The sequence below is a fragment of the Monodelphis domestica genome, chromosome 5, assembly GCF_027887165.1.
Source record: "Monodelphis domestica isolate mMonDom1 chromosome 5, mMonDom1.pri, whole genome shotgun sequence".
NCBI classification, from domain to species: Eukaryota; Metazoa; Chordata; class Mammalia; order Didelphimorphia; family Didelphidae; genus Monodelphis; species Monodelphis domestica.
The window spans coordinates 147,707,254-147,723,269 of NC_077231.1; the positions used below are offsets into that span (position 1 = coordinate 147,707,254).

Below are 16,016 nucleotides of genomic sequence, written 5' to 3' on the forward strand. Positions count from 1 at the left end.
AGCACACTTTTTACAAAGGCAGCCTGTTCTGGTGAGTAAAGCATCAATCTAGGAATGAGAAAAACCCTGTGTTCAGTTGCCAAGTCTGTTTCTGGCTTGCGTTGCCTCGGGTGAGTCAGTTAGTGAAGTATTTCTTTAGCTCCAGAGCATTTCACTTCAGTTCAGGTAGGACTAAGTGCTTGGAAGTAAAAGCCAATGGAAATACGCAAGAATGATTCTATCGATAGACAGCGAATCCTGCAACAGTGACACCTCTTAGAGTTAGTCTTCATTTAGGGCTTAATCTTTCCCAGTATCACAGATGGCTGTGAATATATGTCAGATTCCCTCATGGCATCATTATGGTTTATGCTCAATTGATTTATGAAAGAACTGAATATTTTAACAAATGTCTAACAATGCTTGCATTGTATCAAGTAGGTTTTATGAAGCATTTAAGAAAGATGGCTGTATGATTTTCATCTGAAATCATAATGGCTCTTTATATTGCTCCCAACACTTAGTTTGGAAATGAAGCTTGAATGTTGTATTATCTCCTGTTTTACATCTCTTCAGCTCAATATGCACAGATGAATAGTTGGTAGGGCAATTCCAGACTTAAGAGAATAAGGAGATTTTCATGTTTCTAGTATTTCTTCTATACTTATTTTAACTCTCATCAGGATCGCATCCCTTCCCCCATTTATTAAATCTGCACTGTTATCCTTTTTAATCATTTCAGAGGGAATACTTTTGTTGTCTTCTCATAGAGACTCATCTATGAAGTTCTACTTCTCTACTACATCACGTAGACCTAGAGGAAATAGCAGTGGACTGAGAATAGGGAGGTCTGGTCCACTCTGGACTAATTGTGTTACCTCAAATAAAGCATCTCATTTATCCGAAGTTCTGTTTCTTAATCATTATGGGGAGAAAGCAGAAATTTAGGTACTGGCAGGAATATATATGAAACAGAAAGTCTCATGATGCCCCCTGCTCCCTCCATTCTTGCTAAGTGATTTGAATCGCTAGGTATATCACACAGTTAAATGGCACAGTGGATAGAGCAGGGGCTATAATTAGAAAAACTTGGTTTCAAATCTAGCCTTGGATGCTAGTTCCATGGTCCTGGACAAGTCACTTAACTGCTGTTTGCCTGTTTCCTCATTTGTAAAACAGGGATAATAATAGCACATATCTCCAAGGATTAATGAAATATTATTTGTAAAATGCTTACAAAGTGCCTGGCACATAGTAGGGACAACATAAATGTTAGCTTTATTATCCTTGATTTGCACAGACTCAAGTAATGACTGAGACATGACTATCATTTTAAGGAAAGAAACAGAGAGCTCTGATCAACTGAAATAGTCCCTGAAGCTATAGCTAAAAGAGCTTACAGGCCTTCATACCTGATCTGATTCATCCAAAGATGGTAGTAGAGAGAGAATCCCCCAAAAGAGCAACCCAACAGAGACACCAGTCAATGAAAGGATGGGAAAACTCCACAAAGTAGCCTTGTAGTCAGTTGACTAGCTCAGAAGTATACAAGAATAGCTTGTAGAACAGGAACCCACAGACTGATAGCATTTCCAGACAAACTGATGACTTCATTGTCTCTGCAGGAGGGCAGGAGAGGCAACACTGGAGAGAGCTTACAACGAAGATGGAAATCTAAAAAGATGAGTACCCTGACTATATGCATTCCTCTCCTGCATAAGTTCATTGGCCACTCATTCCCAACACACACGTTCCCTCTTCCACCAGTGGAAAGGGAATATTTGGGATGGTGATCCTGTGTGTATATGGGGAGGAAATAAGGTATTCCTCATTTGTTGTTGTTGTTTTTTGCTATATTCTGTTTAATTAAATATCTTCTATTTTTAATTAATGTGTCCTCTTCTTGATCTGATAGTTACTACCTGTGTGACTCTGGGCAACTCATTTAACCTTAATCTGTTGTTTTCTCATCTCCACACTGGGAAAAATAATAGAATCTGCTTGTTGTGAAGATAAAATGAATATTTGTAAAAATACTTTGCAAACTTTAAAGTGCTATGTAAATAGTACTTTAGTACTTATTATGGTTAGAGAAAATATTAGGAGGCAGCTGGGTGACTCAATAGATTGAGAGCCAGGCCCAGAGCTATGTGAGGTCCTGGGTTCAAATCTAGCCTCAGACACTTCCTAGCTGTGTGACCCTGGGCAAGTCACTTAACCCCCACTGTCTTTCCCTTACCACTCTTCTGCCTTGGAACCAATACACAGTATTGATTCTAAGATGGAAGGTAAGGAAGAAGGAGGAGGAGGAGGAAGAGGAGGAGGAGGAGGAGAAGGAAGGAAGAGGAGGAGGAGGAGGAGGAAGAGAAAGAGGAGAAGAAAGAAGAGAAAGAAGAGAAAGAAGAGAAAGAAAGGGAGAAAGGGAGAAAGGGAGAAAGGGAGAAAGGGAGAAAGGGAGAAAGGGAGAAAGGGAGAAAGAGAGAAAGAGAGAAAGAGAGAAAGAGAGAAAGAGAGAAAGAGAGAAAGAGAGAAAGAGAGAAAGAGAGAAAGAGAGAAAGAAAGAAAGAAAGAAAGAAAGAAAGAAAGAAAGAAAGAAAGAAAGAAAGAAAGAAAGAAAAACCTGTGGTTACTTTCAAATAGCACTCAAATGGAAGTGGTCCTGGGATGTGTATAAAATAAATAGAGGGAATTAAAGGATATCTAGGGTCCTTTCTACTTCTCAAAGTCAATGCTTCTATATTATGATTATAGATACAGACATAGGCTATATAATTAAAGGTGAACTAGAGGAGGAAAAAAGTAGTTCTGTAAAAAGGCCTAAGATAGGAAGCAAGAGAGCTTTAGATGAGAGACAATGAACCCAAAATGGGGTAACCTAAGAGTGGAGAATAAAAATTTATAGCTGGATGTACAAACCTTCCTTTAGTGCTGACATCTTATTATGAAAGAATCAATTTTGCAGTTCAATAAATCAGAGGAGATAAGTTTGACAGGGATCCCCCCCCCCCCCATCAAACTGAGTTACCAGAGTAGAAGTAAGATATTATATTACCTCTGGTCACAGATTTGGAATATTTGATCTCCACTTGCTAAGAAATAGTCACTAAAGGGCGCAGCTGGGTGGCTCAGTGGATTGAGAGCCAAGCCTAGAGACAGGAGGTCCTAGGTTCAAATCTGACCTCAGACACTTCTCAGCTGTGTGACCCTGGGCAGCTCACTTGACCCCCATTGCCTAGACCTTACCACTCTTCTGTCTTGGAGCCAATGCACAGTATTGACTCCAAGACCGGAGGTAAGGGTTTTTATTAAAAAAAAAAACAAAAAAGAAATAGTCACTAAATTCTTTTAATTTTTGTAAACCCTTACCTTCCATGTTAGAATTGATACTATGTATTGGTTCTAAGGCAGAAGATGATAAGGGTTAAGCAATTGGAGTTAATTGACTTGCCCAGGGTCACACGGCTAGGACTTTTGTGTGAGGCCAGATTTGAAGGCTCGGCTCTCTATCCACTGAGCCATTTAGCTGCCCAAAAGGCTTTTAATTTTGAAACCCAATGCTCATCACTTACAACAATGATACCCAACCTTCTTATGCAGGAGTTATATTTTTATAATATCCTGCTTAGGGGATTAAGATGGAAGAGGAAGAGTCAGAAATAGTTTGAGACAACAGGAAACTTTTTACCTGACATTTCTCCAAATCTACCATTTACCAGAACTGGCTAGATTGGCTTCTATCTCTCCTCTCATAGAAATTCCCTAAATTTAAGGGGGCTAGAAATCACGCCAAAAGATTCTAGTTTCATAACCCACACTGACATCAAAACCTATCACTTAATCACTGATTAACTGGGGACTGCTGATTTTCAAAGTATATCTTTTAAGAATTGGGAAAAATGATAAAATAGAAATTATAAATTTTCTTTGGTTATTATGCTCCCAGGTGAACCATTTTTCTCTTAAGTAAGTTAGGACAAAGCCCCCAAAGTCTCTTAAATCTCTTTCAATATACTTTTTCATTCAAAGCATATTTTTTAATCTGGCAAATGACATAAAAATTAATTCCCTAGATTGAAGCCTGGATTCCTAAATCCAGAGAGAAGGGAAAATTTGGACCCATTTGAGTATTTTTCAAAACCCAAAGCCTAATAAGCATAGGCACTCCGGTGAACTATGGGCTTTATTGTCACTATTGCCTATTTTGATTGCTAATCATTTGCTAATTTAGTTCCTATATATACATAGAAATCTGATGAATACACTTATTACCATGAATAATAAAGCACCAAACTATTATTTCTCATAACTCATTCTTCATCACTTGATACATCCTTGAACCCAGGAGTCTTAGTATTTGCTTTCCTAAGAGTCCATTGGCATTCTTCTAACAAAGAAGTCAATTACTGTATCTAGATAAATATTCATAATTTCAAGAGGAGAATTGTTTCCTCTTTAAAACCCAAGAAGTTATATATTTCATCAATCATTAATATTTTTCCATAAATATTTTTCAAGATTAAAAATATTCTATAAAGTAACTAAGAAGCATCTCATTTAAGAAAAATGAGTATTGTCCAGCTTCCCCTGAGAATCTGAACCACCTTGTTATGATTTGGAGGGGTCTAAGGTTTTCATTTCTTTGATTGGCCATGAAAACAAGCAGTTTGTCCTAAGTGATTTCTTTTTTTAAAAACTTTACCTTCCATCTAGGAATCAATACTGTGTATTGGTTCCAAGGCAGAAGAGCTGTAAGGGCTAGACAATGGGGGCTAAGTGACTTGCCCAGGGTCACACAGCTAGGAAGTAAGTGTCTGAGGCCAGATTTGAACCTAGGACCTTTGGTCTCTAGGCCTGGCTATCAATACACTGAGCTCCCCAGCTGCCCCTCCCCAAATGATTTCTGAGGCCCTCTCCAATCTGAACATTTTATCAGTCAAGATTGGAGTCAAGCAAAGTGGTAGAAACATCCAATTAACTGGCTAGCACTCTTACTTCACTGTTTATTTTCATACGCCCTCTAGTGGCCACTAGCATTTATTTCTAACTATTCTCCAAGAATAATTCTATGAATACAAGATCTCATTTCATTCTCTGTAGTTGTAGTCCAGCACCTAGAACACAGAAGAGTATTTAATAAAGACTTATTGATGTATTAGTTGAAGACTACCTTGCCTCAAATAAAAATGTATAAATTCATGAATAGAATTTCTAAGCAGCATTTTATATTAGGTGGACATTTATAAATAATACGTTTCAGGACAGGATGCCCACAAGTTGTACTGAAAAAAATTGAAAGAAGCAATCAGTGTGCAAATGTGAAACATTTAAAGTCAGTAATTATATGATATTTTATCTGATTATATCCAAGATGTTTCTTTGTTTTTCTCTTTCCCAAGCTACATATAGTGTTTTCAAGAAGAAATTGCACCTAAATTAAGCTTTCACCTTCTTACTGTTTCTCTGGATATCCATTTCTCTTCTTATCCCTTTTTAGTCCGTTTTCTTATACTTCATCCTCATTCTTCATCCATCTTCAAAAGAAAAGGACCAAAAAGGAGAAAAAAGGGAAAGTACCAGAAGCAATATCCCACTACTCCAACCGGGTTAGGAGCTCATTGATTTGAGTAGAATTAGTTTCAGAAATTCAAAAGAGACTTACTTATCCATGTCTATCCACCATGTCCTCCCAGAGTTTGCAACAAGGGGTTCACTGTCTACCCAACGTTCAGAGGGAATGTTATAGAGGGAGGGAAAGCAGGTCCTTCCTAGCTGAAATAATAATAATAAATTTTGAGAGCCTTTCTCAAAGCATCTTTTATCATTACAATCATGTGTTGTTGCTTCAGATTATGAACTCTTTTAGGAGTTATTCTTTAGTATAGGTTGCATATATTGCCTGCTATACTGAATATTTTTAATAAATATTAAATATATTAACCCACTGCTCTGTCAAATTTCTTGGAAAAACATAATATGGGACATAAGTAAAGGAGGAGGAAAAAAATAGTTGAGAAATCTAGGTTCCAAAACTCACAGACATCATCTCAAGTCTTACCTTTTTCAGGCTTTTCTTGTTCACTTGCCCATCCTCCCTGCTGCTAATACCTTCCCTCTGAGATCCACCTTCCATTTATTTTGTACATAGCATGTAAGTCAATTTTTTGGCCTATCATATCTCCCATTAGAATTTAAGCTCCTTCATGATAGGCACTCTTTTTTTTTTGCCTTTCTTCATATCTCTAGTTCTTTGCAGAATCTAGAGCTCAGCAAGTGCTTAATAAATGCTTTTTAAAAAACCCATTACCTTCTGTCTTAGAAACATTTCTAAGATAAAAGAGCAGTAAGGGCTAGGCAGCTGGGGTAACTTGTCCAGGGTCACACAGCTAAGAAGTGTCTGAGGTCAGATTTGAACTAGGACTTTCCTGTCTTCCTGACTGATTCTCTATCCACTCAGCCATCTAGCTGCCCCCTTAATAGATGTTTCTTGGCTGACTGATTTATCTTGGCTCTCAGGCAGAACACTTTTCCCTGAGATTTAGGTCAAATGACTACCAAACTGCTGGGCCTCTTTGACAAGCTATAAATGTGCCTAGTTTATTGGGTAGATTAAAGTATTTTGTAAACATTAATTAAAGTTGCAGAGTTAGGTGAGAGCTATGTGTTATTAAATATAAGACAAAAGGCTGTCCTTTTCTTCCCTCTAATCAAGCATTTGCACCTTCCCTTGGGAGAGTTGATAAATAATGTAAGTAAAATTAGGCCAGGGCTCAGTCAATGACTGGGACCACTCATGAGAACCAACTAGCTCCCCTTTGACCATTTGTAAAATGTGGATAAGAAAAACCTACTCACAGACAAAATTCTGGTTTAGACAATTGTTCATTATAACATGACGTTTAATTTAATTTAATAAGAAATGACAATTTAACATGATGCTCTCCCACCCCATTAGTCATCCAACTTTCTTGTTACTCTCCCAGCATATGAAAGAAGTCTCATCCTCACTCTAGCTGATCTGAGTCCATGAATTGCTTATACAACTTCTTGGGAGGTTCTTTTCATTATGGCAGGTTTAAAATGAAAGATCTTAAGCAATGAGGGATTTTTATTCGTTAACCAGTATTGTGTAAACACACCACCACCTAACATTTACATAGCATTTCACGCATAGGATCTCTGGAGACTCTCAAAAGAGCCTGCTTATATGACAGCTGTTATTATTTGCATTTTCACAGGCGAATAAACTGAGTCTCAGAGAGGTGACTTCCTCATAGTCCCCAGTGATCACACATACAGCTGGTATGTGTTGGAGGTGGGATCTGAGTCTGTTTTCCTGACCCCATATTCTGCACCCTGCCCACTGGGTTCCTCCTCTCCCTCCTCATTTTTCATTCCTCATCCCCTCTCCCCATTCTCAAGGCTGTGGGTTGGATGAAAAAAGAAAACGTCTCTAGGTTCCTCTCCACCTGGACGTATGTACTAGTTTCAGAGTCATGTGCATCCTATTGGCTTTACATTCTCAATCACCAAGTTTGCAATCGGAACGTGTGCAAATCTTGGGCCAGAACAGTTTTCCTTTAACTATCCAGTGCCCGGCCAAAGCACTGAACAGCCAGATGTGACCCAGGAAGCCCCCAAACACCGAACCCAGACAGGGGAGGGAGGAGGCTTGGTACTGCGCTCCGGGGACTGTTCCTTTAAATTCCCCGCTCCCAAACCCAGCAGGTGGGAGGTGGTGGCTAAGCCCTCGGCCAGCCCGCCCCGCTTCTCAGTGTCATGCAATGCGCATGGGTGAGTGTTGGCTTGCTCTGTGTCTGCTGCTGGGACAGTCCGCGAGAGGCAGGAGGGAGAGCTCAGCAAGCGCCCGGCAGGACTTCACAGCTCTGCGCAGTGTGCTCCAGGTTTCCTGGCTCGCTCCTCGCTTGGCACCTGCTGCCCCCCAACAGCGGGGCTTCTCACAGCCCCTCCGGCAACAACTAGGTGAGTGAGAGCATCGTAGATCCTCTAACGGGGGGTTGGAGTTGGAGGTGGTTTGTTTCTGTGGGTTCGAGGGGTGCGGGGGAGGGTGTTTGTTGTTGGCCCATGTCACTTCTTTCCCAGGCTCTCTTACCAGAAACTGTATTTAGGAGGTCGCGTTGGGGGAAATGATTTTACACCAATAGATGGACCAATAATCGGATCCAAGATCTATCTGTTCTGCTCCCTCTCCAACCCCTTTTCATTTTCCTCTTCCCTGTCTCACCTCGATCTTCCTTATTTCAGCTCTCCCTTCTCTACTCGTTTTCTTCCCTTCTTTTCCGAAGTTCCGAATGTGACTGACAACTCCTTTCCTCCAAGCTCCCCAGCCCCCGAAATCGGGGAAAGTTTATGTTTGCTGAACTGAAGTGAATCAGTGTGTGAAGAAGGGGACTGAGGTGGCATTTTCCACTCCAAACCAGGAAACTTGTTTGTCCTTCGGGATTTCGGGGGTTCGTGGCAACTAGCTGGGGACGCAGGCTGGGTGGGGGAGCCAAGAACAAGGAGAAAGTGGCTCTTACTAATAAGCTCTCCTCATCCCGGAATTTACCAACCTATCCTTGATGCTGTTGCTTTAGTCTCATTATTTGCCCCCCTTTGATTTAGCCATTCGGGTTTAGATGCTCACCTCCCAGGTGAATTCCTTAAATGCCCTCTCTCCTTCCCAGTTTTTAGTACGTGTCTCGGACCCCTGTCTTGTTCCCTAAACTTGGTATGGGCACTTCTTGTGGATTTCCATTTACTTGCAAGGTGGGGCACAAGCCTTATCGCCTGTTAAACTTAGCTCCAGAACGAAATGATCAGTAGCTTTCCTTCTCCTCCCCCCCCCCCCTTCCCCCGCTGGTAATTGAATCGTACTCAAATGTTTCGGATCTGCTTTTGAGCCAGTGTGGGAAGGATTAAAAAGGAAAAAAAAAAGTGGCTATTGTGGGACAGCTTAACAAAAGACAATAAAATAAACTACAGTTTTTCAGCTCACTGGTTTTCCAACTTTCCCAGTATTGTTTGACTTAGCCCGAATTTGTCTTGGGTTTTCCCCCCCTCTCCAAAAACTGGCCTCAGAGAGCTTTGTTTGCCAAAAGTAGAATGCAGAAACAAAACTAAGGAGAGCAGAGGAAAACTTTTATCAGGAGATAGGATTCTATTCTATTTTGTCTTCAAGTTGTTTGGGGGTGATTGCATTTCTTTATTTACCTTTTTCATGTGCATTTCTCCACGCACACACTTTCATATAGCAAAGGGCAGGGCTGTGAGAAATATATTTATCTGAAAGAATTTTTAGGTTGTTAGAAACACCAGTACCAGAACTAAGTGTGTTCATGGGGAAAAGTTTTCAGAGGAGAACTTTACAGAGCCATCTTTTTTTTTTCTTTCCCTTTTTGTAGTCAATGTGCTTTGTGCCACAGAGCAATAAGCAAGTTTCTGCTGTCCTAAGTCTGAACTAATTGTGTTCTTCAAGAAGAGGGGAGCCTTTTAAATTTGTGAAGGGAAAGTACAAATACAAACCATTTCCCTTCTTATTTGAGACAGAGTAGGAAGGATTGAAAGGGTTTCCATGCCCTTTTTGGTCATGGAGGGCATAAAGTTGTATGTTTATTACCCAAGTCAAGGCTACGATACATTAATTCCTTGGTATTAAACGAGTACTTGCTAACAACACCACAAATAGACTTTATTTAGAGATGCATTGATGTGTGGATGTTGGTTGTTCTCTCCCCTCGCCTCTTTGCTGGGTCCAAAATGAGTAAAGGGGTAAGGGAATGAGGTAGGAGGGGGGAAAAAAACTTAGAGAAAACTTCTGGGGAATGTGGGGAGTTAGGGGAGGTGTATTGACTTTCTTGTTGATGTCTCTTGATGGAGACTTCTTGAAGCCTGAATCGATGGAGTCAAGACCCAAACTGTCAAGAGAGTTCTACAAATGTCTGGCCCTCTTCCATTTGGGTGTCTAGACAATCAGTAGTATGAGTCAAACTTATGGTGCCCTTTATCAGGTGCTGGAGGCACCTGGCACTGGTTCCTGAGTTCTCACAGACACCTATATAGCCTGAAGTTGGCACCTGATATTCACTCCAAAGGGAGCTAATCCTCTCTAGAAAACATCAAAAGATCAAGATGAGCAGAATTGGAGAGTGATAGAGAGAAAAATGAGCACTCAGGGGAAGGTACATCATATACAGTGAATATTCGAGCCCCTACAATGTGGGCAGCAACATGCTAGGCATTACACTAATACCACCCCATTTACTTATTACCAAGTCCTTCAACTGCTTTAAAGGTGAAAGCTGTCCTTTAGGTAGCCTTGCATTATTTTAAGGAGTTATCCTGTTCTGTAGAGATATCTGCCAAGGGCTTGATCCAGGCTTCCAGGATAATAAGGGACCAGGTCTCAGTTTCTTTTGATTGTCAGTAGAAGTTGTGGTGGTAGCTACCTTAGGAACCTGCTGCCTCCTGGAAGTGAGGCAGCTAGTTCTAGGGTTTGTCCTCTTGGAATCTAGGGGTCATTTCTTTGGTTGCTCCTGCTGTAAAGCTTCCCCCTCTCCATAAGTAGTAGCTCACTGACAACAGCCAGAACAAAGACAGAAGAACCTATGCATCTTATATATTCTGATCCTCCGGCCAAGAAATGCAGGTTCAAGGAAAACTGTAATTGTAATTATCAGGGATGCTGTTCTCACTTTCCCAGATTTGTTATTCTCATCCTTAAGATACTGTGATTCAGTATGTTTCAGGAGAGTGTTGGGATTCATAACCTGTGCAATCAAGGTTGATGCTGAGGAGCATATAATACAGAGAGAAGAACCCATCATTAAGTCTTTACAAAAAGGTTCTATGAAGTTGATTTTTTTTTCTTTTGCAGTAAATTTATCTTAAGGAACTTAAAAATACTTTTTTGTTTTTTATGCTCTAGTCATTTTCTAACACAAGCCTCTTCCATCCCTTCCCTTCCCTATAAAAAACCCATTCATAAAAGCCATCCCATTCAGTCACTGCCTCTGACAGCATAGATGGAAGTCTGTCCTCATCCATAGTCTCCTATCACTGTATTGAAAAGAGAAAAATACTTTATCATCTGTTTTCTGAGGGCAGAAATTATTTGGTTTTTGTCTTCCTATTCCTTGACATTAAATGACTATTTAGAATGAAAGATTGCTCATTGTATTTAATCTGCATCCCGCTACCTTGTAGGGTGGTGGGTTTTTTTATATTACTAATATAATTTTCTATATTGTTCCTATATAATTCTGTTTTTCTTTCATTCTCTGTTTATATAACTACCTCTTTTACATTAGATTTATTTCAGTGGTGATCAAAACTTTTAATGGTTGTTACTATAGGTCACTTAAAATTTTTTTTAATATGTTATAGTGTTGCCTTCCAGATAACTAGAGAATCATTAACAAGCCTAAACATTTCCTTATATCAAGAAGCCCTGAAACAAAGAGGATTGTATATGAAATTATGACTCTATTCCAAAGAACCTGGATTGGGGTTTTTTGTTGTATATTAAATTTAATGTGGTAGTAACAACATTGATCAGCTTATCTGTGTCCCATTTCGAAATTCCCTTTCCTGTGTATTTAAAAAATTTTTGTGGCTACTCTTTTCCTTTTTTCATTGCTGTCACATTTCTTTTGTAACAAATACATTCAAGAAAAAAATTGCATGGATTAGTCTGAAAATGTATTTCTTAGTCTCTGTCAACAGCCAGATGGTGATTATCTCTCCACTAAGTAGGGGGAGGCATCAGCCTTCTAGATTAGTCAAGGCATTGATCAGAGTTCTTATTTCTTTAGGTGTTGTTTTCATCTACAAGGTTGTTAGTCGGACCACTAGCTTTCTGATACCAACCATTTTTTGCCCTAGGTTTCTTCCCATATCCCAAACACACACACCTGAACACAGTTGTACACACACACACACACACACACACACACACACACACACACACACACACACACACCCCATTCCTTCCAGTTAAGCTAAGCGATCTGCTAATGTGATTGCATTGTCACTTTACACTTCACCAAAGGAGTGTGTGCTTTAAGTGTGCTGGACTGGCTTCTACATGGTGGAATTTGATCTGGTTTCTGTTGCCTGTTGGTGTTGTCTTCTATAGTTTTGGTCATTGTCCACACGTTCCTTTGGATATGCTTTCTTCACTCTCTCTCACTTCATCTTTTTCCCATGCTCTGGATTCTCTACATGGATGCCATCTATCATGTGTTCAGCTATTCCCTCCTCAATGGGCACATACTGCATTTTCCCTTTTATGTTATCCCAATTCTACTGTCTATGTTTTTGCACATTTGTATCTCTTCTTGCTGTCAGTAGTGGCCTTGCCATACAATCCCAGGAATGGGATCATTGCAAGAGAGCCAAGTAAGCATCTATTAAGTGTCTACTGTGTGCCAAACAGTGTGCGGAGTGCTGGGAAAAGAAGTGGGTAGGGGGAGAGTCCTTGCTCTCAAGAAGCTAACAGTCTAATGAGGGAAACAACGTGCAAATAACTACGAGCAGACAAGACATAGGCATGATAAATTGGAGATCATCTCAGAGAGAAGGCAACCAAAATTAAGGAGTACTGAAACAGGTTTCTGGCAGAAGGTGGGCTCTGGTGAGACTAAGAAAGCCAGGAGGGAGAGATGTGAAAGAAGAGAGTACCAAGCCTGGGGGGGACAGCCAGTGAAAATACCCAATCAGGAGCCTTATATGAAGAAGAGCAAGGAGGCCAGTGACAATGGATCAGAGTCAATGGACAGAAATGAAGCTAAACGGAGGATTTGGGATTTGATCCTACATGTATAGGGAGTCACTGAACTTATTGTGGGAGTGAGATGATGAGACTTGAGAGCATGGAATGGAGTGGGTCAAAACCTGAGGCAAGGAGACCAGTTCACAGACCTACTTCAAAACTCCAGGTGTGAGGACCTACACCAGAGTGATAGCAAGGTCAGAGGAGAAATGTTATGAAGGTAGATATGAGGAGAGGAGACAAGGATGACACCTAAGTTTCAAAAGGATCATGTTTCCTTCTACAGCAATAGGGAAGTTAGGAAGAAGAGAGAGTTTAGAGAAAAGGATAATGAACAATTTAACAATTTCTCTTGTGTACTAAATTGCTTAACAGAGCAGTTGGACTAAATCATAATCCCTCCAACATTTCTAGTTCTTCCTTTTCCAGTCTTTGAAAATTTGATGGCTGTGATGCCTCAGTTATATTAATTTACATGTACCTTTTGGATATTATGGATATTCTCTTTTGACTACTTTTGTCTTAAGACTAATTCTTAGTATTAGCCCCTTTGGATATCGGACTTGGAGGCTTAATGCAAATAATTTTTATCTAATATGTACATTTTCTTCTGACTTTAACTACAGTGATTTTATTTGTGTAAAATCATTTCATAGAATTGTTGATCTATTTTTCTTCTATAATGTCTTAAAAATAATTTTTATCTTCCATAATATCCTGAGGCTGATTAAAAATTCTTACCCTATCAAAAGCTATGAAACCATTTTCTTCTCTACCATTCTTGTCTCATTTTTGTTATAATTGTTTATATAGTGCTTTCACATTCTCATTTGCTGGAAGCTAGACAGATACAAATATTACTTGTATTTTACCGTAGGATCTGAGATACCTAAAGGCTGTCACTTGCCTATGATCTTATACATAGTAAATGGTAGAATCTATAGATTGTTTCTATAGCACCCTTCCAATTTTGTAACAAATCACAATTTGGAGGTCTTCAGTGGATTTGCTTATCAACTCCAGGAGTGGGAAGAGAAGAGGAGAGAGAGACAACATGAATCATATAATTCTGGAAAACTTATGTGTACATTTGTCATTGGAATAAAATAAAGATAATTTTTAAAAGATTTGGAGGGCTTGAAAAGTTTATATTGTAGGGTAGGGGTAGAGATCAGGAAACTGAGGCAAAGTTGAAGTATTCTCTTCTACTACGGGTTCAGAAGAAAACCTAGAGCTCTGCAAATATTGTAAATACTTTTCATGAAGTATAAGCAAAAAGAAGGCATAATTGTAAACATTAGAAGGAAGCTCCTGAGAATGTCAGACATTCAAAAGGATCCCTGGCGCCTGGATCTCATTCCCACCTCCTGCCTCCCTTTCCATGTTTGCTGCTCTGTACTACATTTTTTAATACCTAAAGTAGGCATAATATACTACCTACCAAATACAGAAGATCTTCAACAAATATTGGATCATGGACCTAATTTTCTATACTATGGGCTGATGTCACTGATGTAAACACTTAAAAGAGAAGTATAACATAAATATTTGTATGCTGAACCAAAGGTTTTTGTTTAGTTGGGTTTTTTTTTTACTTCCATTAGAATTTTAGTAATGTCACCATGGAAAAGAATTAGAAATTGGCATCTAATATGTATATTTTAATTCTTACTTTCTGTCTTAAAATTGATACTAAATATTGGTTCCAAGGCAGAAAAGCAATAAGGGCCAGGCAACTGAGGTTAAGTGATTTGCCCAGAGTCACACAGATTGGAAGTGTCTGAGGTCAAATTTGAGCCCAGGACCTCTGGTCTTTAGGTCTGGCACTTTATCCATGGATCTACTTAATTGTCCCGTGACATCTAATTTTTTTAAAAGTTTGACTTCTACTTCAAGTAGAAAAAAAATTCTGCTTTTTGTTTTTAGCATGAAACCTGAATTGTTCATTTAATTCTTCCATAAAGGCACTGCAAGGTTAGTAAAAAGACAGTCTTATCTAATCTTACAGACTCATTTAAAATGCTGCAGAAAGAGCTCCGTGAGGGCCCTCACACTTAGCATGATGCTGTTATTTAATCATTTCAGTCTTGTCTGATTCTTTGTGACCTTATTTGGATTTTATTTTGGCAAAAATCCTAGAGTGGTTTGCCATTTCCTTCTCCATCTCATTTTACAAATTAAGAAACTGAGGCAATATGGGTTAAGTGACTTGCCCATGGCACCATGCAAGTAAATGTTTAAGGCCAGATTTGGCCTAATGTCTGATCCCACTGGGTACTCCATCCACAGTGCTCCTATCTGCTATACTACCCAGATGCTCCAGTGCTTAGCATAGTGTCCAGAATATAGTAACTGCTTAATAAATGCTTATGGAATGCCTGTTTTAATGCTATATTTCAATTTTGTTGATTTTTTTCTTTAAACCAAATTACACATTCACAGCCCTTGCTGGAAGGTTTCTTCAAGGCCATTTCTTCTCTTTTAATATATGAGGAAACTGAGACAAAGAGAAGTGAAGTAACCTTAAATGCCATTTTCTAGGGAGAAGAGCTCCAGAGCTAAAAGTGCAATATTCAAACAAATGTAAAGCAGCAAGTGCTTTCTGACACAAACAGATCAAGCAAAACCTCTTCTTGGAGTGTAGAGTAGAAGACATAGAGCAGACAAATAATGATAATAAAAGGTAGAACTATAAGGTATAATAAGAGAAATACAAAATGTTATCCTCAGAGGAATGAGAGATTCTTTGACTAACTTCTTGCATAAAGATAATTTTGAAAAAATGTTAAATGGTACTTAAAAATCACCAAAAAGGACAATAACCTTTTTACTATTTTTAACTTCTCAAGCACCCCTCAAAATTAACATTTTCTTAAAAGGATTAACCATCAATCTCTCGTGTACAGCTTGCTTTAAAAAAAAAAAAAGATATAATAGGGGACGTTTAAATGACTCAGTGGATGGGGGGGGGGGAGCAGACCTAGAGATGGAGGTCCTGGGTTCAAATTTGACCTCAGACATTTCCTACCTGATAACTCTGAGCAAGTTACTTAAACCCCCATTGCCATTGCCTCTTCTGTCTTGGAACCAATATAGAGTATTGATTCTAAAACAGAAGGTAAGGGTTTGTTTTTGTTTTCTTAAGTATATAACAAATTTAGTTTGTTGCCTTTAAAGCCATCCTGAACTTGTCTGTGTTTCCATCTAACCAACCATCTATTTTTTGGAGAACAACACTTGCTAGATCTCTTCTTTCCCCCCTAAAACA

General features: G+C 39.2%; 1 protein-coding gene across 1 annotated transcript in view; it reads left to right on the forward strand.

The window, feature by feature from the left end:
- Nucleotides 1–1,787, forward strand: part of ECHDC3 (enoyl-CoA hydratase domain containing 3) — a 107,674-nt gene extending 105,887 nt beyond the window's left edge. Inside the window, exon 5 of the mRNA XM_056799439.1 lies at nucleotides 1,605–1,787. Within this exon, the coding sequence (XP_056655417.1) occupies nucleotides 1,605–1,772 (168 nt within the window). The 3' untranslated portion in view covers nucleotides 1,773–1,787. The remainder of the gene's footprint in view (nucleotides 1–1,604) is intronic.
- The last annotated feature ends 14,229 nt before the right edge of the window (nucleotides 1,788–16,016 follow it).